Genomic DNA, 22,975 nt, shown 5'->3' with positions numbered 1-22,975 from the left:
CGCCCACGTTGGAGGCATCCGACAGTCCTCATCAACCCCCAGGAACCCTTTCTTCTGCGCCACTAAAGACTTCCGCTGAGGTCGAGTATTGGCCCGGAAGAACGTGCGATCGTGGACTGAAAGTTGGGAAGGTGGTTCGGGCCATGAACGTACGTTGAAGCGAAAGCTCGACACCTTTGTAAGTGACGTTCGTGAGTTTCAGTAGTCGAATGGTGCGGGAGACTACTTACTGAACGTGAAAGCAGACCTTTCCGCTCTGCTGCCCATCCACTTTGAACGCATCGTTATGCCGTTGTCCAACGCCCACGTCCCCGCACTGCCTCGCCGTCGAAACCTCGGAGTAGTGTCGTAGAAGTCCTTTCTTGCGGTCTAGGGGGGTCGCCGTGACTTGTTTGGAAAGCCAGGTGAGCAGGAACGATGTCAATGGAGTTGTAGATCACTTACCCAATGTCAGTCAACCCTCTTGTCGACGTTTCGTCCGTTCAGCCATCATCCTCTCAAATCCACGTCATCGCCATCCCTCGCTAAACCATTGTTACCACCCGCGCGACGTCGTTGAACTTGAAATGTAGTTATTGTTGCATAGAAGGTCGAAATTTCTCTGAACACACACTCTCGCGAGAACTTGAAAATATGGATGAATTACGAAGTCGGAGTGTCGACGGGTGGTAGGAAACATCCGAAAGTAGCTCGAAAAGGGGCACGGACGCCGCTACGAAGGCGACGAAGGCCGTTGTTTAAATTTGCGTTCAACAGTTGTTCTATATTCAATCAGTTCAATGCAAACGACACAATAATCGTGTTATCGACTTACCCTCATTGCAGCCACATCTCACCACCGTCTTCGCAACTGACGCGATTCTACATAACGTTCAGTGAGTTTGAATAGTCGAATGGTGCTGTAGAAGACTTACCGAGCGTGAAAGTAGACCTTTCCGCTCTGCTGCCCATCCACTTCGAGCCGTTTCCAAGGCGAACACCCACGTTCTCGCATACACTTGTCCAAATGTCGGAGCAATGTTGTAGAAGCAGACTAGGGGGGTCGTCGTCCCTTGTGTGGAGACCTAGGTGAGCGGGCAACGATGTCAATGGAGTTGTAGATCACTTACCCAACGTCAACACTCTTGTCGACGTTTCGTCCGTCCTTATCGATCAGCCATCATCCTCCCAAATCCACATCATCGCCATCCCTCGCCATCCCTCGCTAAACCGTCGTTACCACCCCACGTTGGTCTATCCGGCACGGCGTCGTTACCACCATTGACAACGTAGTCATGGCTTGGAAGAATGTGCGCGTGTGAACTGGAAAGTTAGGAAGGACATGGGCACGGCTTGAACTCGATAGATCGTTCGCGAGTGAACATCGATTATGTAAGATGCAACCCGAAAGAAACATGCATATACGCGTCTTCGACAAACAGGCACCCGTGAACCCCGGTTGTTTGGTCCTGTTAGATAGGAACTCGATGTGCTTGTTCCTGTCTAACTAGATACAAAACCACTTTTCCAGCGCTCTGGGCAATAACTTTCATTACCTCCCTACCTTTTTACTACTTAAGACTTGTAGTAGAATAACTTTGTCCGCATTGGGATGTATCCTTTCCCATCAATGCTGGCCGTACACCCGTTGCGTCCCATCAATGCCATCATTGCTTTATCATTGCCGACTACCAAATCCGGTAATGGTTCTCACCGTGGGCGTCATCCCGCCGTCCCGCCCCCCAGTGATGAACATGGTGTTTCCACTGTTACTGGGCCGTTTCCCCTCAAATATTTTGCTAATTATACTGTTCTGTAGTGTGTTATGTATATTATGAGGTCAATTCAATGGTTCCCTGCCCTAGAGCATCACAATGTGCTGTGCAGATGATTATGGTGGTGACCAACATCAGTATCCATCTCCTGGGAGGTCTCTAAGTGAAATAGACACATCAGACAGGCAGTAATATGCTCACTGGGGATGGGGGAGATGTTCTATAGGCTGTAACATCCTCAGAACATGCATTCATGGTAGAGTAATTGAGATAAATTCCCCCCCTTTCCCCCCCATGGTATACCCCCACTAGAGCATCCCTAAAGCAAGGGATAGAGAGTATATTACATATGATTGATTTAGGGTGGCTCAGAATAGGCATCTGAGGGTTCAGGGTATCTGTACTGCTCAATATGCCCCCAGGGCATATAAATTCCTATGGAAGCCCCAGGGCAATATGTTCAATTATTATTGGATAGAAAGGTAGTATAATAGCATAACAATGAGAATATAAGGTTGTATTTGGAGCGCTTTACATGGGGAATGGTGCATGGAGAGGGGGAGGGGGAGACATACTGCCCATCAGTTACATCACCAATGACCTTCATTTACCACATATAACAGCTGATTCACATACTACAAAATACCCTTGGTCAACCTGCAGCAAGTAGGTAGCCTGGGGATGGCTATATAAAATTATTTGAGGGAGGTGAACAGAAGTCAGTGAAAAGTGCGAAATTGGCATACTGTGACCTTGCCATTTTAGATAAAAAATATATGAGGTGGTAGAAGGTAGGGCTGGGGTAGCTAGAGGGTGGTTCAAAAAGAATTAAAGAGATTGAGCAGATGAGCAAGGCAGGAGGTTTGAAAAAGGTGTCTTGATGCATACAGAGATATGGAAGGAATTTATGGTCACAACCAGTGACTATCTATGTACCATCATCCCGCTCCATATCTAACCTCCTGTGATCATTATCTGGTCAATCTCTGTAATTTCTTTTGAACCACCCTCTAGCTACCCCAGCCCTACCTTCTACCACCTCATATATTTTTTATCTAAAATGGCAAGGTCACAGTATGCCAATTTCGCACTTTTCACTGACTTCTGTTCACCTCCCTCAAATAATTTTATATAGCCATCCCCAGGCTACCTACTTGCTGCAGGTTGACCAAGGGTATTTTGTAGTATGTGAATCAGCTGTTATATGTGGTAAATGAAGGTCATTGGTGATGTAACTGATGGGCAGTATGTCTCCCCCTCCCCCTCTCCATGCACCATTCCCCATGTAAAGCGCTCCAAATACAACCTTATATTCTCATTGTTATGCTATTATACTACCTTTCTATCCAATAATAATTGAACATATTGCCCTGGGGCTTCCATAGGAATTTATATGCCCTGGGGGCATATTGAGCAGTACAGATACCCTGAACCCTCAGATGCCTATTCTGAGCCACCCTAAATCAATCATATGTAATATACTCTCTATCCCTTGCTTTAGGGATGCTCTAGTGGGGGTATACCATGGGGGGGAAAGGGGGGGAATTTATCTCAATTACTCTACCATGAATGCATGTTCTGAGGATGTTACAGCCTATAGAACATCTCCCCCATCCCCAGTGAGCATATTACTGCCTGTCTGATGTGTCTATTTCACTTAGAGACCTCCCAGGAGATGGATACTGATGTTGGTCACCACCATAATCATCTGCACAGCACATTGTGATGCTCTAGGGCAGGGAACCATTGAATTGACCTCATAATATACATAACACACTACAGAACAGTATAATTAGCAAAATATTTGAGGGGAAACGGCCCAGTAACAGTGGAAACACCATGTTCATCACTGGGGGGCGGGACGGCGGGATGACGCCCACGGTGAGAACCATTACCGGATTTGGTAGTCGGCAATGATAAAGCAATGATGGCATTGATGGGACGCAACGGGTGTACGGCCAGCATTGATGGGAAAGGATACATCCCAATGCGGACAAAGTTATTCTACTACAAGTCTTAAGTAGTAAAAAGGTAGGGAGGTAATGAAAGTTATTGCCCAGAGCGCTGGAAAAGTGGTTTTGTATCTAGTTAGACAGGAACAAGCACATCGAGTTCCTATCTAACAGGACCAAACAACCGGGGTTCACGGGTGCACTCTACTACAAGTCTTAAGTAGTAAAAAGGTAGGGAGGTAATGAAAGTTATTGCCCAGAGCGCTGGAAAAGTGGTTTTGTATCTAGTTAGACAGGAACAAGCACATCGAGTTCCTATCTAACAGGACCAAACAACCGGGGTTCACGGAGTAAAAAGGTAGGGAGGTAATGAAAGTTATTGCCCAGAGCGCTGGAAAAGTGGTTTTGTATCTAGTTAGACAGGAACAAGCACATCGAGTTCCTATCTAACAGGACCAAACAACCGGGGTTCACGGGTGCACAGTTAGACAGGAACAAGCACATCGAGTTCCTATCTAACAGGACCAAACAACCGGGGTTCACGGGTGCAAACAGTGAGGTGAAGAGGGTCTTTCGGACCAATTCGGACAGAATTTGGATTCACAAGGCATCGGGCGATATCACACATCCAATTCTAACCAGCAACAAGGCCGTCTGATTCTCTTAAAAACAGCAAAGTAAGTTCTTTGGTTGTTACTACTGTAACATCTAACGGATATTGTAACTAGTAGTATCCGTGCTGCTGGCCAATCATCATCTCCTTTGAATTTTGGCCTCTCATAAATCGCTAAGCGGCTCCGGAACCGCTCGGTCCAGGACGCGTTGTTCACAGGTAGCCTCAGGTAGCGCGTGTGGTAATTGTGAGAGTCGAACAGGGTTGAAGGCGGTACAAGGGGATCCGTACCCGAACAGATCATAAACGACCCATCTTGCCAACGAGGTTCGTCTCGGGCCGTCGGGGGGTACTATTGTAGCGAAGATCTAGCGAAAGGGAAGGATGGTGTGATACCCGGTCGGGAAGATGTTGGTGAGTTGGGGAGTGTAAACGAATGGCAGCCTCGCCCACGTATCTCTGATTCGTTGAGCGCAGCATGACACAATCAAAGAAGAATATGACATCCATTGATTGTCAAAAACTTCTAGTTGGGCAGGCAACCGGCGGCGTGAAGACAGAAGAAGTTCATTGACGTTCGAACGTCACACCTTTCGTGGTACGATGGGGCGACGCGCACTTGGCTAGGCTGGGTCACTCTCGGCAGGTAACTGAGGTTGATTCTCTCCAGTATTCATTGCAAGGTGGCGAGCCGACTTTGCAGATACAAATCTCCTGGTAGCCTACGGGCTTCACGCGTACAGGGTGGACGTGATCCAGAAGCATGTGACGAAGTTATACGATGAGCCTGTGCATCGAATTTATGCGGCCACGGGATTACCCCATCACTTTGCAGGTTGACTTTGTTACCGGCTTTGACTATAACAGTCTTTTCAGTTTTGACTGGACGGTCCTGCCATCCCCCACTTTTTCCCATGCTCTTCGGCGTCACGACTTCGCTGCTGGCTTATGCCTGCCTAGCTACCGCGGTGACCACCTTTACCGTTCCACACCTTGCAGGCCAAGATGACACGCCCGCTTTACTAGAGGCGATGAAGGACCTCTCTTCGGATTCGACGATTTTATTCGAAAGCGGTATCACTTACAATATCTTCACGCCCATTCAATTCCCCGAATTAACCAACGTCGAAATTCGTATTGAGGGAAACCTAACATATCCGACAGATATACCGACAATACAAAGTAAGTTTTATTTGCTAGACTTTGAGTACCCCCAGATAACCTTCGTCGTCAGAAATTGTGGGTGCGGCGGTAAGATCAATTGTCCTCCATCTCCTCGATACCGAAAACTAATGGCTCGTTGTAGGGTTTTCCTGGCTCATGGATCACCTTCACTGGTGGAACCAACGTGACGCTTCAGGGCTCCTTGGATCCTCATTGGGGATGGATTGATGGTCATGGCCAAGCGGTGAGTACCCGATCATTCTACAATCTGCGTGATCTTACCCATATTTCAGTGGTGGGATGCCCAGAATCAGATTAATCGTCCGCATGGAATTGCATTTAGCCATATCAACAATGGCGTCATTCGGAATATGAAGATTTGGAAGGTATCGTCTCATCCTTCACGGTGATGACCTCTGGATTGAGGGGCACCTCTTCGTTTAAAGCCCATAGCGTGGAACTTCGCAACGAGCGGTTCTTCAAATATCCATGCGTTCAATAACACGATTATCGCTGTGTCGAGCACTCAGGTACGAAAGCTATCTTTCTCTCGCCTTCGGAAATAGTAACGACGCATTTATCCAGTCCTTCCCATTCAACACGTGAGTGGGCTTGACGTTCTCTATTCTTTGGTCCCACTTATGACACCGCTTATGCTTCATTAGGGACGGTGAGCGCCATCGTTCCCGTGGTTCGGTAAATTGAGCGCTTAGTTGCCGAGTTACATAGGGTTTTCTGCCGGGGGATCTAATATGATTTTCGAAGACAATTTTATCCAGAATGGCGACGACTGCCTTACTGTCGGAAGTGGCGCGTCTAATATTACCTTCAGGTATCTGCAACAGTCTTACCCCGTTAGCTCTAATTTGTGAACGACCCCGTAGGAACACCTATTGTGAAGGCGGGCATGGACTTTCGATTGGGTCCCTCGGAAAGGCTGGTCAAGTCGCCAATGTTCAAAACGTCCTGTGAGTATATTCGATGTGTTTCATTGGCACACGAACTCATTGTACCGATCAGTATTGAGAATATCCAGATGGTTGGTCCTCATCGTTGCCTAATATTGAAACCAAATATGATCTCTGCTGTCCCCCCAGAAAAACAGCTTATATGGCGCTCGATTCAAGAGCTGGGCAGGCGGCAATGGTCTCGCTCGAAAGTAAGGTCATTCTTTCTCCGACTTAGTATTGATGAACAACCATATTTCAGCATTACATGGAGGAACATCGCCTTCGTCGACGTTCCGTTCCCCGCAAGTTTTCTGCCTCTACAGTTTTTGCGTGTTTTCTAACCATTTTTCTATAGATCTACGTGACACAAAAGTACTCTTTCTATTCTTGACTTTCCTCTCCTTGATTGATCGGTCGCGCTAGCTATTGGGATCCAGGCGTGAGCTATTTCTCGTCAATTTTACACTTTCCAATCTCCTAAATTTTATCTAGGCCGGTCCAAAACCTAACTCTACAAGCAGCAACAACACCCATATTCAAGACTTCATGTTCGAAAATTTCACAGGCATTATAAAAGAGTATCTTCCATCCATTAGCTCCGCTTTTCATCCATCCTGACGCTTGACAGTAAACCCTACGTGGAAGGGTCATGCATTACCAATCCCTGCTGGTTTGGTTTTCACCCGAATAAATATGATATGGTCTCACTTTGGTTACTAATAGGTACGCTGTCCCTGGTGCGACGGGGAAAGAAGTCATTATATATGATCTTGCTCCCAGCACCTGTACGTGACCCGTTCTTTCTCTGCTCTTTTGTCTTACTTTGAATGGTAGCCTCGAATATTGTCGCGAAGAACATCGTCGCCACCACACAAACACACGTACCTGCAGCCGTTATGTGCGACCCCAAGGCAGTGCGTGATACATGACTTTCTCGATTAAGGCGGCTGACTAGCAATCTGTAGATAACCTACAATACCGGTTTCAAGTGTTGGAATGGCCTATATCTCCCGACCTCCAAGTAGGCTGGTTGGTTGATCAATTCATATTCACTGTCAACCTCCGTATCACCATTCAATATTCACTCATGGTATAACATATGGTTGTTGTTATTCGAACACTTCATTTATTTCGGGAGGATTTGACCAGGGTAAGATGCCGTCGGAGGACATCCCTTCAATTAAAATGCAAGCTTTTTACAACAGTACAATCGATACCAAGATACACTCCCCAATACCACTCTTGAATCATCAATAGACGTGATCGCTCTCCTCGGGGTCTGGCACTCTACTTACGCACAAATTCCACGTACCTTTCTGCCCAAGAATGCGATGATAGTTGTGTCTGGGCCAACAAGGTGAGCCTGGAAGGAGGGGACTGTCGACGAAATACACTTACATGGCAATACCAACTTTCTTCATCAAGAAATTGGGGTAACGCATCCGCTGGTGCGTCCAATGCAGCCCGTATGCGCTGCTCGCCCACATCAGTGGAAGATATCACCGTGATAAAGGATGGACAGATACATGTGGAACAATTGTATGTCTTTCCCTCAATTTCAATCGCGTCTGTCGGAGCGTATTCTCTAATCCTTGCTTCCTGAGAAACTTCTCGAAGGGTTTTGAATTTTCATATAAAGCGTCCATGTCGGCTGATATGAGATACATCATTGTTTCCACGTCACCTATTGGGCAGTTAGCGGGTCCGTTCTTCGTGGGACCATAAGTTCATGTACCAAATTCGTGGATATGTCGGAGAACCTTGATTATTTATGCTGGGTGAATAACAGGCGACGTGATTAGAGGCTCAGGATTTACCTTCTCCCCTTTCACCATCTTGTCGAGAACATTTTCAATGGCGGCCTTCCCTGCACCGGAAGCACGCCCGTCTTCTTGAGTAACAAACCAATTCATGAAGTAGCCAACGATGGATGCCGTCCTTGTTTCAGCAAGAAGGGGAGCCCAATCGCTCAGAACGTCGCTCAATCCAACGTAGTTGGCGTCCAGGATGTTTGAAACTTCAATGCGGTCGTAACGTGTCGACGGAGGTTTAGCCTTTCCATGAATTCCATCATTTCGCAAGGCTTTTGAGAGATCGCGGGCATCCATTGAATATACGTTAAACGTGACTGGAAATTGACGAAGACGCTGGTGAAAAGTACGCAGCTGCGCGGTAAGGAAGAAGTAGAGACAGCCATATATGTCTTGGGGAGTTGCCCCATGCGCTTTCCCGACTTCTGTGACTTCGCCCAAACTGCGTGGTGAACATAAAGATTTATACAAATATGAGAAGATGAAAGGCTCACTCCCAGCCTTCGAGAGGGTCAGCATAGTCTGTCTGAAGCCACCTTCCCTCGAACGAGAATAGCGAGAGATTCGGGACATTGAAGTGAGCGTTCAATGCGCCAAACGGAAGTACAATACCGAAGCGGCGAAATTCGTGGAAGGCGACACGGTGGGGAGGCTTCAGTTTTGCGTACATGCGCTCACGAAAATCGCGGCGTGAAGGCGCGTTCCTTATTCGGTCATATTCGTCTTGTACTTGACTAATAGAGACGTCCATAGAGCTATAGTAAGCGAAGTACCGCATTGCCTCGTTGGGAAGGGAAAATGATATGGTCGAATTGCGACCCAAGGGGCAGGAACATATGATGGGGCTACCTGGCGTGGTTTGCGGTAAAATCAGCGAAGTAAACATGGCTGAGATTCTCATCCGATATTCGTGGGGCATGAACGTAGAGTACCAGAAATGGAGTGCAACGTCGGCAGCCAAATGTTCATCTGAAATTGTCCCCAAGATAAGGAGCAAAATTATGTTGCGGCAGACGATAGGCAAGCAACGATCATTGACCAAAATGTTGAGATTTCCTGAAAAGTCGGGAGGAAGGGAGTTAACAGTTCGGATGACATGTCGAAGGTCTCCTGAGGCTTTCAGGTGAGGTGGTAAGCCGTCGCTGGATGGGAGACTAGTAGATTCGATTCTTACCAACGAACGCAAGCGAAAAATCTGTGGTTGAGTCCTTTTCATTTTTGGGTAAATTTAGCACGTCCATTGCGGGCATATTTCCCCACCTGTAGGCTCAGGTAAATTGAGAGATTGACAAGGAAGGAATGGTACCGTACAAAGAAACCCCCGATGAGAATTCATCCATTCCCTTCTGAAGGAACTCCTCAAATGGAGACATCCCATTAAGGAATGAGGCGCGACGATGCTCGACGATCCAAGCTGGCTTCCAACCTTTAGCCAGCATAGGATCCTTGCAATCTGAAACATAACTCCTGTCAATAGACCACCAAAAATGTTTGTTCGCACGTACCTCGCTTATGAACGCGCCAATGAGATTTCTGGCATTCCTGAAATTTCAATGAGAAAAAACCGGAACAAAACTGAAAGAAGAGCACCTTGGAGCAATAGGAAACCAATTTACAGCCACTGCAAGCCATCGTACCTGGATTATCGCAAGTCTTGTATTTTTCGACCTCGACATTTGCGCATTGCAACCTTTGTGGAATGGGAAACCTCGGGGTTTGGTTCTTTGCAAAGGAGTTTATCATCTGCTTCAGGACGTTATCAATGCCTCCACTTTCATCGATCTCATCGAAAGGAGGTCCCCCTTCTGTCCTAGGGTCTGGGGGTATGACGCGGATATTGGCATTCTGAGCAGACATGTTATCGCGATAGACCTGCTCAGCATAATCCCTCATCTGGGGTGGGAGCAGACTCGAGAACATGTTTGTGAGTTTATCCATCGGAGAAGAAACCTAGCGGATAGAGAGTGGAGGACAAGTTGGGGTGCGAAGAAAAGCGAGGGCTTGATCTTAATGTAGATCGATAAGCGCCCGAAGTGTATTTCGAACAACACACTGCCTGCAGGCAGGCATGTGTCTGGATCGTAACCTTGTTTAAAGGAACTTTGAAAGTGGCCGTCCGTCGCACTGTGTACAGCACACTTATTCACGCAAGGAGTTTGGTCTTGATGTTTCTATGTTCGAACCCCCAACTTCATCGTCCAGCCATCCGTGGTATTTCCTTGCAACCTAAACGTCAGCATGATGTAACTTTTCAAGGTATTCCAACTGGCCAAACCATATCAGCGGAACGACATGGCGAAAAAGCGCTCGTCTGCGGCGCGTTGAAGCACGGTTTTGAAACACCGGCATCAAACTGTCTACGTAAAGTTCCGCGAATCACACGCTCACGTGCCATGTCAAAAATGATTTCTTGAACTTTGGACACACATTGGACACACAACATACCATCGATATCATATACTTGGGTGGCCAGGACTCGCAGCCAGCGCTCAGCTTTTTCCTTCACTATGTCTTTCTCCGCCACACCTGTGGAGATTGTTACTGAGATCATTTATAATCTCAAAGATAGCCGCGCCGCTCTCAGGTCATGTTCGCAAACTTGTAAAACCCTGCTTCCCATCTGCCGCCAGCAGCTATTCCGCACCATCCACCTCGACTCTCAATCAGACAAAATTTCATCTTTTGGAGGCATCTTGTGTCGTCGTCCAGAGATCGCCGATTACGTTCGGGCACTCTCGTTTGTGCTTCATGCTTCGGACCTAGGCGAAGACGTCCCCCGTGTCTTGAACAAGCTAGATAAAATATCCGAGTTCACACTCATAGGGCCTCGAGCCCATGATGATTGGGAAGATTTTGACGAATCTCTGAAGCAGAGCATTCTCCGTATCATTCATTCTCCAGGACTCCAAACCCGGCCGTCAATAAGCGGTAGCAGTCCTCATAACGTTGAGTTCTGACCTGGTGAGTCTGAATATATTCGATGACTGCGCAGACAAGTGATGACACCTTTCTAGAGGTATTCAGATGTCCGATATAAGTATGGTGGGTAATCGCTTAACTTTTCTGTCATGACCATCCAACTCGGGTTCTAGTTCGTGTGACGGAAACGTATCATGCACTACGGTCTACGCACCAACTTTGAGGTCATTGTGGCATGAAAGCACGGCCAGTATGAGGAGGCGTCCAGGGGTGGATGCAGAGACTCAGACGCTAGAAGTCTGAGGAGTGAGGAGGCTCGGCATCACAAAAAGAAAAACAGCACAGCCGCGTCGCGATTTGCTCTCAACGTTATCACGTCGAGTGCATTCTTCGGGCCTTTCTCGCTCCCCGTTTTCGAATGGCGACGTCCAGCTGTCATGACATTTGACCCTCGTGCAACCCAAACCGCACTGAATACCGACCCGTCAGTGTTCATCTGAACTCACTCCTTGATGGCAACAACCAGGCGACAACGCAGTGATGCCGCGGAACGCAGCTTGGGGTGAGTTGATACGGGAAGAAGGCGTATCGGGATAGATAGTCCGCTGGCGGAGGATGAATCCGCAAAAAGGGTACCTGGGTGAGTTCCGTCCATGTCGCTTCGTATATCAGGGGCTGACTTGGTCCCCAGTTGGAATCGGGCCCTATACGGCATCCGGCCAAAGCTCTTGGTCAATGATAGTGCTCCAGACTTGCCGGCAGAGCCTTTTGCGTAATTATCTATGTCAGTTTGGGTCTTCACACCTGCTATCTAGTATGCGCGGCTGATCGGGTCTTCAGTTGAACTGGACGGGTTGAGGTATGTGGTCGCAGAAGCATTGTATGCAGTTTTCCGACGATCCCCGGCGCTGATCTTCTTTTCTAGGTCTGCACTGATGACGAAGAGGTTTCGGTCTGTGCTCTGCACATGCTCCTACGGAATTCGCACTCAAGGCTCTTGTTTCTCATCGTTTGACCTTCCTGAGGGGAAGGTTGAGGACTTTGCAGCGGAAAATGCCCTAGTCTTTGGAGGCTGCTAGTCCAGCTGAACACAGACAAGCAACGACATCCTGACTCCTCTCAAACCACGCATGTACCATAGCGAGTGGCTCCGTTTCTCTTTTGTGGATGCGTGGCATATGCAACGTCCTTCCTTACCATCCTCTCCGCCCTAACTCTCCGCCCCCTTCTCCCAGACTCATTCCCTCTTCCTGGTTAAAGTCGAACCTCTCTGGAGTTTTTTTCGATCGTCACTTTTCTGATCCCATTCTCCCGCCTACCTCCATCGTCGTCCCCCTCTCGATCTGATCTTGAAAGGCAACCGACTTCCACCTTACCTCGGCGAAATCCTTCTCAGTGTTCACAATAGACCCGTCGTCTCATCTCCCTCCTCCCCATCGATAAGGATCGCTGCACATCCTCAAGTTTCCTTCGGCTTCGCTAGCCATCAGAAGTTCTTTCAAGAATACCATCTACATTCAGACAGTCATCTTGAGTGCTTCCAAGCTCAGTTACTTCCTTCTCAACTTGTCCGGTGACCAGGTGTTATCTCAACCGACGTATTATTGCCAAATTACTTCTAGCGAAAAAAAGGCGATATAAAAGGGACGCCCCACGGTTGCAGACTTTTTATACGAAAAGGATATTCATCGGGTATAGCCATGGAAACACGGACAACACGGATTCCGTCCTAACTTCAACTACGGCTGTAGATCGTCCTTATTTAACATTCGGTTTAATCGTCTCGTCGTTTCTCCCAGACACTCTTGCTTTCAGGCAAAGATGCACTTGAAAACTCTCTGCAGCGCACTCCTCTTATCGTTCCTTCCCACTATCACTGTGGCATACGTCAGGCCTGACCTATACTACATCGTGAATCGAGTTACCCCTCGTCGTGGCGCTCCACTAGCAGTTACCCTCTCTGGAGAAAATAAGCAAGCTGTGATTTCCACCAAGACAATGTCCCCTACGCAGCAGGTATGTGGTGAATGCCAGACCTCCTTACCGACTTTGAGATGTTTTTTTAGTGGTACATCACCGAATTCGACGGCAATGGACAGGCCATTGTGTCTGCCTCTGACTCGTCCTTAAAAGCTGCTCGGGTTGGGAACTCTCTTACCACCATCCCGCACAGTTCACAAGTATGGAATATTGTCCAGACTCCTGATGGATACTACAGGTGGGTGGGCTGGACGGTCATGTCGACGCGTAGCTCTTGGCTCACGAAATTTAATTCAGGATCCAGAATCCTGGAGGCGGGGCCAAGTGGGGAGTCACGAGCGCGGATTCTGGATCTTCGGTATAGATGTTCATGTATGGTTTCCCCTTCGTGACGACTGACTGATCGTAGGTCGTAATTGGAACCGAGTTTGGCCAGAAAGGAGAGTGGATTATTGAGGCGGCCTAGTGGTACGATTTGATTCCCTCCCTTACTTACCATTGACTTTCGCTGATGAAGTATCATCTCAAGCCACAGATTATTGGAGAACGGTGATCTGAATATGTTACATTGTCGAGTTGACCGTGCTGTACTTGAATTATGAGATTGCTTTTCCCCCCAACTCCTATACTCATTGTACTCGGCCAGGTCCCAAATATGGTGTCGTTTCAACCTCTTTCAATTCGCCGTCCCGTCCCAAGCCGGGGCTCAGGCCGCAGCTTGTATTTCGGAGTGTGTCTGAATTGGAGTCTACCTATCTCCTCAACGGGTATAAAATGAGTAGGGAGGAAAGAAATTTTGATGTGCAGTCTGCGGAACAGACAGCCTGCTGAGTGATGTGCTCCTGAGCATCCACGACAACCCAAAGGACAGATTCGCATCCTGTGAAAAGTTGACCAATTAACCCAGCGTTACGAGTGGGAGCCGTCCTACATGCACGTATCTGCTGTCGGCATTTTGACTAAATCGCGGCTTTTTCTTGAACAGTAAGACACCAAAGTTCTGTATGCACAAGGCTTGAATGTTGAAAGAAATAGACGTGTCAGAGAGAGATGAGATAGAATCTTTGGGGGGCCAAGTTGAACGTCGAGGGCAACGTTGTGACCAAAGTTTAGTGGAAGTATCTCGAAACAAGGGGGAAAGAAAACATCGCATCAGGATACCATGTATTGAGTAATCGCAGCTCATGCTCAACATCGCCATCGGGCAACACCAAAAGATTCTATAACACGTAGAGTACATTGGATTGGTATTATTCTTGGTATATGACCCCTTAAGCGGTAGAATTGACACCATCCCTGACGGCGATCCAGGAAGGGCGGGACGTGATGTCCTTCCACCACCTTATTTAATCGTCGAACATCAAAATCAGAAACCTGAGTAGAAACAAACTTGACGCACCTAGCAACATTAGGCTTGGTATCGAGAAGGTTGCTGCCTGCTGCGGGCAACAAGGCGCCGTAAGGAATGTGGAAGAGATCAGCAAGGGTGACCTCCTGTGTAAGTAACATCGGTAAAAAGGAAGGAAGAGAGAAGAAGGAAGGAGAAACGAACCTCGCCAGCAACGTACTTCTGCTTGCTCAAGATCTGGTTGTATACATCGAGCCTCTTGTCTAAGTTCCCAAGGAGTTCGTCGACAAGCTCTTGGTTGGGTGTAAGCCCATGCTTACTACACGTCACAAGCTCAGAATGCACCCATCATAAGAAGAACAAAGAGAGCTTGCTTACGGCTTGAACACCTTCTCGAAAATCGCCTTAGCCGCCAAAGCATCAAAGTTGTCCTTCTCAACTGACGCAGCCTGCTCGAAGATAGCCTTGGCCTTGAGTTCCGTAGGGATCAGAGCCGTACCCTGACCCGCGTATTTCTCCGCGATGTATCGGCAAATAGCCCTACTCTCGTACAAGATGAAGCCGTCGTCATCCTACAACCGTGTTGTCATGCCATGATCAGATCATCGACAACGATGAATGAGATAGAAAACTTACAATATATGGAACTTGGCCGAACGGCTGGTACTTCAGATACTCGGGCGACTTGTGTTGGCCAGTCGCGAAATCGATGGGGTGGAATTCGAAGGGGACGTTCTTCTCGTGTAGGACGATGGCAACGCGTTTGGTGCAGGTGGAGAGGGAGGCGCCGTAGAGTTTGAAGACCATTGTAGCAAGGGTAGATTGTTTTGTTATGGGTAAAACTTGCAGCGGTAAGGAATGGACCTCCGTGAGTCCGTGCGGCCTTTTATAACGAGCTCAAGCTTCTATGACGAAGTATCAGACAAATTCGGTGTACGTTATATCGATATACCTGAGTAAGCAGAGGTCAGCAGGATCAATTTCCAGGAACAAGTCGAAGAAAAAGTTTGACTGACGAAAGATCATCATTTTATTGGGTGCCAATCTCATCCAAAGGACGTGGGTTTGACATGTGTAGTGCACAGTAACTGAGTAAGCGCTGACAAAGCGTTGACAAGAATCTCAGCATGTGACCGGTGACCAGTGACCGGTGTGACCTACGCGAACCTACGCGTCGAACTGTGAACAACGTGGATGCATCATGCATTGCTATTTTTGCAAAATCGAGATCAATGGATCCATTCGGAGTTCCTTTAAAGAATCGAGGGAGATCTTTGTAGAAGCCTATGGAATCTTCGTCGCGATGATGAATCAGTAATGGTGCAAATCATTTGCACCATTGACTGACTTCATAAAAAATCAAAACCACAAGATCCTACGGGTGTTAACAACGCTGTTATATAGGACAGAGCACTTGGTTTGAGGGTGTCTGCAAAGCCGCAACATAAACGCGAGAATGGCGATAAATATGTTTCCGAAAGTTCTTCGATCCACTAAACAGGTGCCAATTCCGTTCGGAATTCCTAGCAAGATAAACATCAGTAACACACCGAATTTAGTTTCGTCGTCCCTCACCCAATATTCCCAAAAATCTCCTCGAAACGCGTCCTTAATCCCGCCAGCTCTGTATCTATCTCCCCAAGATCCATCTGGAAAATCTCACACTGACGTATGGACTGCTCTAAATCTTTCGTTCGAGTTATTGATAGATCAGGTTCGTTCGAACCACGAGCGAGGTAGGAAACCACCAGAGTCGCCAGTGCGCCTTTGCAAAATGTCATTGGTGGCAGTCCGGCGTACCAAGAATAGTCGTGGAAACCGCAGTCTGAAAAAGTTATCAGGATAAGTCGTCGAAAATTAGCATTGGCTGAACTACTCCCCTGCTTTCCTGAAGACCCCGCAACAGCGGACAACCCAGTCGTCAAGGAGCCAAGTAAGACTTGCAGGCCGATAGCAGTGTTGAGTGTATACCCCGTCATTCTCGCCTTATTCTTAAATTTGGCTTTTTTGGCTTTGGCTACGTCAACCGTCGGTTGTAGACGCTCACGAACCGAGAGTCGGCGGATTGGCTTGAGTAAACAAGGACGATCGATCAGCACACAATTGAATCAACACCATCAACATCGAGCAGACCTTCTCCGAGTCCACAGGAAGTATCCAATCAATCGTCGACCGCATCGGCATTGACGCATGCGTATCAGTCGTCTTCGCCCGAGTCCTCAAACTTTGGTGTTCCCCTGCAAGACGAGCACTAGGCAACATATATTTTCCTCAGTGGTGTTAGCTTTAGGTTGTGTTGAAGGCAACCACCAAATGATCAAGAACCTTGAACACCCTCGTCCGAACCCACCCATCCACGACTGGGATGTCTGGGTTGAGAATTGGAGAAGGGACCCGAGGAGGAAGGCGCTGGGGATGCATGGTTTAGAAGTCGGGAGATTCAAGTCGCTTGTTAATGCAAGAGCCTTTTCTCATGAGGGTCAAGTACATGGAGATGAAGATTGGCACAGGGAAAAAGCGATCATGTAAGGGCACCTGTCGTGGGTGGGTCCTTGCGTCCCAAATTTATCTGTTGAAGCATACTCGTGATCAATCTACGCAGTGAGGGATCTTTCATTACCGAGAGAGACGGCTGCAAAACCATGGCCAAGGCAAGAAGTCATGCTATTTTTACATCGATAAGTAGACGTTGAATAGAATCAAACAAAACTCACCAGACATGTGATTTGAACACGACAGAAAATCTCAACTTTCTCCGAACAGCCAGCAATATGGTCCGTCGTTGAGAAGGGGGAATGACCTGGAATGAGGTGTCTCGTAAATTGGAGAGTAGCAAGGATAGCACTGAGCAAACACTGCAAGCACTGAGGTAACGGGGACGGAAGAAAAAAAGCACAGCCACTCCGACCCTTCTTCACAACATCGCCATCAACAACGTCGAGTTGACGTCGAGTGCGACTTACAGCTGACATACATTTTGCCTATGAACACCCTACCGATCTCCCTTGATGTTTCCTTGAGTCCACTCTCCTTTCGGCGACGACAATAGCTCAGTGACGGGACGGGACCTATTTGTGCGTGGAGCATTATCTAGGTCAGTTTGGGTCCTTTGACTTTCTATATGCACAGTTGATTCGGTTTCTAGTGGGATAGGACGAGTCGGGATGCTTATATGGTCGGCACACCAGTTCAAATTCGAATGACCTTCGTTCTTCTAGTTGGGATCAGGGGTATGGTGCGCAATCCGTTCTACGATTCAGCTGGGTGAGTTGGGCTCTCATATCGGTTGCTATATGCGAAGCTGACTTTGTCCTTAGCACTCAACGCTTTTTTGGATACGCTTCTCGCTATACGTTCAAGCGAAAACCTGTGTTATCGAATGTCTCGTGTTATCGCATCATCAAGGTACTTCCTAACGTACCATTTTTCTCGGATTTCGCGCTCAACCGCGGCCCACTACGGATGCGGGTTCCTCACCATTTGATTTACCATCAGAAAGGTCGGAGCTTCTGCACCTGAAAATATACCACGGGTTGGTGAGTCCAGTTCAACACGGGCGACCGACGACATTCTGACAAACCACGTTCAGATGAGACAATACCAAATGGCTCCACTTTTTCTTCGTGGAAAGATGGCATACTCACCGTCCCTCCTCACCATCCAATCCATACCCCTCTTCTCCGCCCTACCGATCCGCCCTTCCATTCCACACACTCAATTCCTCTTCCTTGCCAGACTCAAACTTCTCCAGTCTCAGCCAGCCAGCTTCTCGGAGAGATGGTCTTGATCTTTCCTTTCCTGATCCCCTTCTTCAGCGTCCTTCATGGCCCTTCCCGTCTTCACGAATCTCTCACATTCATATGAGCTTCATAAACGCATAGAGTTACATTAACATTCACACAACACGTCCCACCATGGTCGCTCACCTCTTCTTAGGGGGAGGGGAATTCCGCCTTACGGTCATCCCTGTTGATGCGGATGCTGTGCAACAGCTTTTCCAACGACAATTGTAAGCCAAGACTCCATCGCCTGGCTACCCCTTCGAGCTGTTACATATTCTCCCGCTCATCACCGCTTTAGATAATGCTCTGGATTTGATGTTGAACGACGACCAACTTGTGCCTCACACTGTTGAAATTCTTTTCGGTGTTGATAACAGGCCTTCGTCTCATCTCTCCACATTGTTGTCATTGTATGCTCGTTGAAAGAACGTTCTGTCATTACCAGCGATTGGGCGCCCTCACCATAATAAAGCTTTCTCATTGCGTCTCTCTCTTCTCTTGTGGCCACTTTCAACACGTCTTCAACCAACCACCTCTCCGTATTTTGCACCCCTCTCTGGCAAATGGCCAGCATCTACCTGATCTGAGGCTGAGACGGAGTCGAGGCATATTATATCTCTTCCTTCTCTCCCTCGGCTTTTTCCCTCTCGCATTGTTGATCACCTTCTCGACCAACACCGTAACTAACTCCATGATCTTGCGGTTTATCATCATCTCCAACGTGATCTTTCTACTCGCGCGACTCCGTCTCGTCCGCGGTGGCTTTGCTCCCCCACTGCCTTTAATTCTTGGCTTTGCTTCTCTCTATCTCTCCTTCACGGCTACTTAGCCCGAGATCGCCGCGGTCTTTCGAGGCACGCTTTGACTCGTATCGCCTTTTCCTCTATGAATGAGCCTACAACCCCCCCCCCCCCCCCCCACACACACACGTGGATCTTCCGAATGTAGCTTAAAAGTTGTTGTTTGGAGTTCTTTGGACAAGCCTCTACAATCGTCATCTCACCATGTGCTTCGGAAGACGCCAAGTAAACCCTGGGCACCTTCTTGTTTGGGGCATCGCAACCGTCAGCGGGGGCCAAAGAACAAATCCGGCAGGTGATTAGGGTATAGAGATGGGGCATTCAAGTCAAAAATCTGGGGATTCCGGGCATTTGATTCTGTTTGTAAACGGGGTCTCTGCTACGGACTAGGTATACTTATGTCCTTGGAGGTCGAGGGCCTGCATGGTAGTGAAGGCTTTTCAAGGTGTAAGGTCTTGGATTGGACGCGCGCAACGGACGTCGTTGTTTGGTTCTGACAAGGTTTTGACCCCATCATCCACATCGTGATCAGAGCTGTTTGTCCTCATTATTCTTCGGGGCTTCCCCAAAGCTTACCGTTTGCAAACCGTTTTCTCCGCTTCTAGTCTGGTTACGTATGCCCTTCACCATCCCCCTGTTTTCGTTGTTCAGCATGCAGACTCTTCCATGATTCTCGTATACGGGTACGAAATTCGGTGGCTCATCGAGTCATGTCCCCAGGCCACACAGCATACTCAAGGCCACAAAGCGCAGCCTCGAGGCAAGCTTTGCCATCTCCCATTTCATCGAACAATAGGTGGCCTCCGATCCGTTCGAAGCACGTGCGTTGACCTATAAAGTGAATCGCCTTTCTAGAATGGGCATTCCGTTAACATTTCGATCAACTCCGGTCCGACATCATCAATATGCCCCGCGCCCGCGCCGTTCGCTTTCAGCTCACAGAGCAACCTCCAACGCTTAGGACCAAACCACGCCATTCAGACCCTCGCATCGTACCACGGGGTATCCTTAGGATACCACGAACACTGCGGACACAGAACCGGTCAAGTTCAAATGGTATGCACACTTTGACGCGGTTTCTTTGGCCATCTCTGATTCTCTGTGGCAGTTTCACAGCATCAAACGGTAGTTCACCAAGGCCGTTCTGGACGTAACAGGTCGGCTTCGCTCTCTACGTCGTCTTCCACGACCCTCGTTTGCGTGAACACTCAGCCGGCCTTGTCTCATAAACGCCAGGCGGCTGTGGATTTCGGTCGATCCCAACCTTTTACAAACGTGTCGAACGATGTCAGGAGTGCGCAACATACATCTTCCACCGTTCATTGTCCTCAACCAACGCGTCAAGCTCTGATGCCACTGACTCCTACCCCTTGGAATCAACCTCAGCCTCCGGTCACCACGAATTTCTCGATCTACCGTCCCTCGACACCATCTCGCTTTACGCCATACGCGCCTCCCTCGCAATATACGAATCGCGAATGGGAAAATCGTGTCCCGGCAGTTCAGCACGCGCCTTACTTGCTGCCAAGTTCGCCTATGCATTGGACGAGCGTTCCCAGCCAGCCTCCCCCAGAACCATCGCTAACAGCATCCACCATCCATCTTGGCCCGTATCTCCATGACAGAAACTTCAGCTGGAACATCATTCATTCCCCTTCCTTCGCTGCCTACTTCTCCGCAGGCGGTGTGCCACCCGACATCAGTATGCATGCCACCGATCCACCCATTCCCAAACTCACAATCAAGTTCTCCCTCGCCCACCTGTCGGACTGGAATTTGAAACAATGGGATCCCCTTGTGGTTCGCGGTACTGGCTCCCAAGGTGTCACAATCCGCGACGTCATCGAGGGGATATACGCGTATTTTCAGACCCCGCTGAGATATCACGAGTACAACTATCGAAACATAGAGGACTATCGGCTTCTTATGAATTCGTATGCGAGAAGGGTGACTTCGCTGCGGTATCAAGGCCTGGGGCTACCTCATGAAGATCTGAGGAGGGTCGACGTTCTTCTGGGAGCTACGCATTTTATGGGGCTGAAGCTGGCGTCTGTGAGGGATGGCCGAGTCAAGTTCTTCCTCTCGCTCGGCTATGACTCGAGTTACTGAAGAAGCGTCGCTCTTCACACTCATGACGACCCTCTGGATTCTGGGACCGGCCCTTTGTTTTGCTGCTCTTTCCTTCACGACCTTTCATGACCATCAAGAACTGGATCTCTCCGCCGAGTGCTAGGAACTATCGTATCAAGTGTCCTTTTCCGCGATCTGGCTCATGATTCCTGACGACGACCCTCACGACGTACACGACATGTTACGACGCCATTTGTAGATATATGCACTCCTGTACCTTTTGTAAGCAGGTCACCAGCTTTTCGTTGTAGCCCTAGTTGTGTATCGTTTGATATTTAGTCCTCATAGGTAGAACATCCTTTTGTATTCGGGTAGTACAAAAGCTACTGGCGCTCTGTCAGCGCCTTGACTCTCCCTCGATCAGTGGCGCTCATCACGTGTGACACTCAGTAAAAACGATTCGTCATGTCTCGGTCATATGGTAGTCACGCTACTACACGAAAATGCACGACATGACTAAAAGCAGTCTTTTTTACAAAATTTTGACTTCAAGTTGACTTCGCCAAGTCGTGTTAAGTCGTGTGGTCTCGTCTGTTAATGCCCACCATCTGCAGGTTACAGTCATTTGGTAGTCATGTAGTTGTCTTTTGAGAGTCCTTCCATAGTCAAATAAAAGTCAGAAAACAGTCATATAATAGTCTCATTCCGTCATGCTCAGGTCATTTGATTGATGTATGTTAGTCATGTATTTCTCTTCAACCTCAGGTAACAGTATTCTCAGCACCACATCGGAGTCATGTCAATGTAAAATCATTAATTCTCCAAGCCTACTGAGTCCTGACTATGCTATATATAGGCCCTTCTAGCTGGAATCAACCACTCGAAGTCCAAATTCTCATCTCCTAATCATAAACCTCGAGCGTCGAGAGGAGGCCATTTGTCGAAGGAGGGAGGAGACCGTGAAGTCGGGGGAGGCCGAGGAGACCATTCATCAAGGCAGGGGGGGGCCGAGAGCCCATTCATCAAGGGAGGGGGGCAGTTCATCAAGGAAGAAGACAGTTCGTCGAGGGGATACCATTCAACGACAGAAGACAGTTCGTTGAGGACAGCGAGGGAACACAGTAGATCGAGCGGATACCATTCATCGAGGGAGAAATCAGTTCGTTGATGGAGGAAACCGTTCGGAGACCGTTCGTCGTCGAGAGAGGAGGCCATGCATCGAGGAAGGAGGCCTTTGGTAATACATGGGAGGAGACCGTCCGTTAGGAGAGGCGGCCACCCGTCGAAGAAGGGAGGAGGCTAGGAGGCCATCCGTCGACTTGTGAATTGGACCTCTCGACGTCGATATGGGGGGAAGGAAGAACTTGGGAAGAACAGGATTCTCGCGCTGTCAAAATTCAACGTGATCAGCTGATGTCGGAGTTTCAACGGACTTAGACAAATTGTCCTGTTGCTGTAAGAAGACGAAGGCAAGATGATAGTGATTCGGTTGACAACGACTAGACTACAACACGGCATGTAATTGACTATTCCTTGACTTCAGTCAGGCCGTGAACCTGTAGCAAATACATCCCTGAGCAATCCCCGAGCGCCACATGACTTTGAATTTACCAACATGACCTAACATGACTTCACATGACCTTCTTGCGAGAGGTCCATGACTTGACTTGACTTTCGTTTTTACTGAGTGTGACACTAAGTATGCCTGGGAATTTCAATATTCCATTTTTTTGCCTTCATCTTGCATGATCCACTGTCGACGGAGCAGCCGACTTCTTCCCCCTGTGCGTTATCGGACGTGACACGTTCGAGATGATTCCTGAATGCTCTCG

The 22,975-nt window shown here is 48.3% G+C and overlaps 10 protein-coding genes across 10 annotated transcripts; 5 read left to right on the top strand and 5 right to left on the bottom strand.

Moving 5' to 3' along the window:
* Window positions 1-31: 31 nt before the first annotated feature.
* Window positions 32-282, bottom strand: LACBIDRAFT_298613 (uncharacterized protein; the record flags this gene model as incomplete). The annotated part of the gene is made up of 2 exons (XM_001881791.1): window positions 32-174; window positions 231-282. 2 exons carry the CDS (start codon window positions 280-282, stop codon window positions 32-34), a joined length of 195 nt encoding a protein of 64 aa, XP_001881826.1.
* Window positions 283-642: 360 nt separating this feature from the next.
* LACBIDRAFT_298612 (uncharacterized protein) lies at window positions 643-994 on the bottom strand (the record flags this gene model as incomplete). Its single annotated transcript, XM_001881790.1, has 3 exons — window positions 643-761; window positions 815-861; window positions 915-994. 3 exons carry the CDS (start codon window positions 992-994, stop codon window positions 643-645), a joined length of 246 nt encoding a protein of 81 aa, XP_001881825.1.
* Window positions 995-1,204: 210 nt separating this feature from the next.
* Window positions 1,205-1,414, bottom strand: LACBIDRAFT_298611 (uncharacterized protein; the record flags this gene model as incomplete). Its single annotated transcript, XM_001881789.1, has 1 exon — window positions 1,205-1,414. The coding sequence occupies exon 1, from the start codon at window positions 1,394-1,396 to the stop codon at window positions 1,205-1,207; it is 192 nt and encodes a 63-aa protein (XP_001881824.1). The 5' UTR covers window positions 1,397-1,414.
* A 3,819-nt stretch (window positions 1,415-5,233) lies between these two features.
* Window positions 5,234-5,893, top strand: LACBIDRAFT_298610 (uncharacterized protein; the record flags this gene model as incomplete). Its single annotated transcript, XM_001881918.1, has 4 exons — window positions 5,234-5,501; window positions 5,554-5,570; window positions 5,626-5,727; window positions 5,777-5,893. The coding sequence occupies 4 exons, from the start codon at window positions 5,234-5,236 to the stop codon at window positions 5,891-5,893; spliced, it is 504 nt and encodes a 167-aa protein (XP_001881953.1).
* A 342-nt stretch (window positions 5,894-6,235) lies between these two features.
* LACBIDRAFT_298609 (glycoside hydrolase family 28 protein) lies at window positions 6,236-7,051 on the top strand (the record flags this gene model as incomplete). Its single annotated transcript, XM_001881917.1, has 8 exons — window positions 6,236-6,315; window positions 6,368-6,451; window positions 6,504-6,522; window positions 6,581-6,642; window positions 6,693-6,735; window positions 6,789-6,805; window positions 6,857-6,872; window positions 6,926-7,051. 8 exons carry the CDS (start codon window positions 6,236-6,238, stop codon window positions 7,049-7,051), a joined length of 447 nt encoding a protein of 148 aa, XP_001881952.1.
* An 881-nt stretch (window positions 7,052-7,932) lies between these two features.
* Window positions 7,933-10,182, bottom strand: LACBIDRAFT_298608 (uncharacterized protein; the record flags this gene model as incomplete). Its single annotated transcript, XM_001881788.1, has 6 exons — window positions 7,933-8,142; window positions 8,251-8,686; window positions 8,739-9,360; window positions 9,419-9,504; window positions 9,556-9,697; window positions 9,750-10,182. 6 exons carry the CDS (start codon window positions 10,180-10,182, stop codon window positions 7,933-7,935), a joined length of 1,929 nt encoding a protein of 642 aa, XP_001881823.1.
* A 2,802-nt stretch (window positions 10,183-12,984) lies between these two features.
* MISSP16.5 (ectomycorrhiza-regulated small secreted protein) lies at window positions 12,985-13,609 on the top strand (the record flags this gene model as incomplete). Its single annotated transcript, XM_001881916.1, has 4 exons — window positions 12,985-13,179; window positions 13,230-13,381; window positions 13,441-13,501; window positions 13,553-13,609. The coding sequence occupies 4 exons, from the start codon at window positions 12,985-12,987 to the stop codon at window positions 13,607-13,609; spliced, it is 465 nt and encodes a 154-aa protein (XP_001881951.1).
* Window positions 13,610-14,346: 737 nt separating this feature from the next.
* LACBIDRAFT_298606 (uncharacterized protein) lies at window positions 14,347-15,344 on the bottom strand. The gene is made up of 5 exons (XM_001881787.1): window positions 15,128-15,344; window positions 14,870-15,063; window positions 14,696-14,810; window positions 14,543-14,637; window positions 14,347-14,484 (listed from the first exon to the last, which is right to left on the bottom strand). Exons 1-5 carry the CDS (start codon window positions 15,296-15,298, stop codon window positions 14,415-14,417), a joined length of 645 nt encoding a protein of 214 aa, XP_001881822.1. The 5' UTR covers window positions 15,299-15,344; the 3' UTR covers window positions 14,347-14,414.
* Window positions 15,345-17,663: 2,319 nt separating this feature from the next.
* LACBIDRAFT_298605 (uncharacterized protein) lies at window positions 17,664-18,010 on the top strand (the record flags this gene model as incomplete). Its single annotated transcript, XM_001881915.1, has 2 exons — window positions 17,664-17,755; window positions 17,809-18,010. The coding sequence occupies 2 exons, from the start codon at window positions 17,664-17,666 to the stop codon at window positions 18,008-18,010; spliced, it is 294 nt and encodes a 97-aa protein (XP_001881950.1).
* A 1,968-nt stretch (window positions 18,011-19,978) lies between these two features.
* Window positions 19,979-21,182, top strand: LACBIDRAFT_298604 (uncharacterized protein; the record flags this gene model as incomplete). The annotated part of the gene is made up of 2 exons (XM_001881914.1): window positions 19,979-20,129; window positions 20,182-21,182. The coding sequence occupies 2 exons, from the start codon at window positions 19,979-19,981 to the stop codon at window positions 21,180-21,182; spliced, it is 1,152 nt and encodes a 383-aa protein (XP_001881949.1).
* Between the last annotated feature and the right edge of the window lie 1,793 nt (window positions 21,183-22,975).

This window comes from Laccaria bicolor, genomic scaffold (genome assembly GCF_000143565.1).
Source record: "Laccaria bicolor S238N-H82 LACBIscaffold_14 genomic scaffold, whole genome shotgun sequence".
In the NCBI taxonomy this organism is placed as follows: domain Eukaryota; kingdom Fungi; phylum Basidiomycota; class Agaricomycetes; order Agaricales; family Hydnangiaceae; genus Laccaria; species Laccaria bicolor.
Note: the sequence above shows the minus strand (reverse complement) of the source record. Positions and strands in the feature narration are given on the sequence as shown.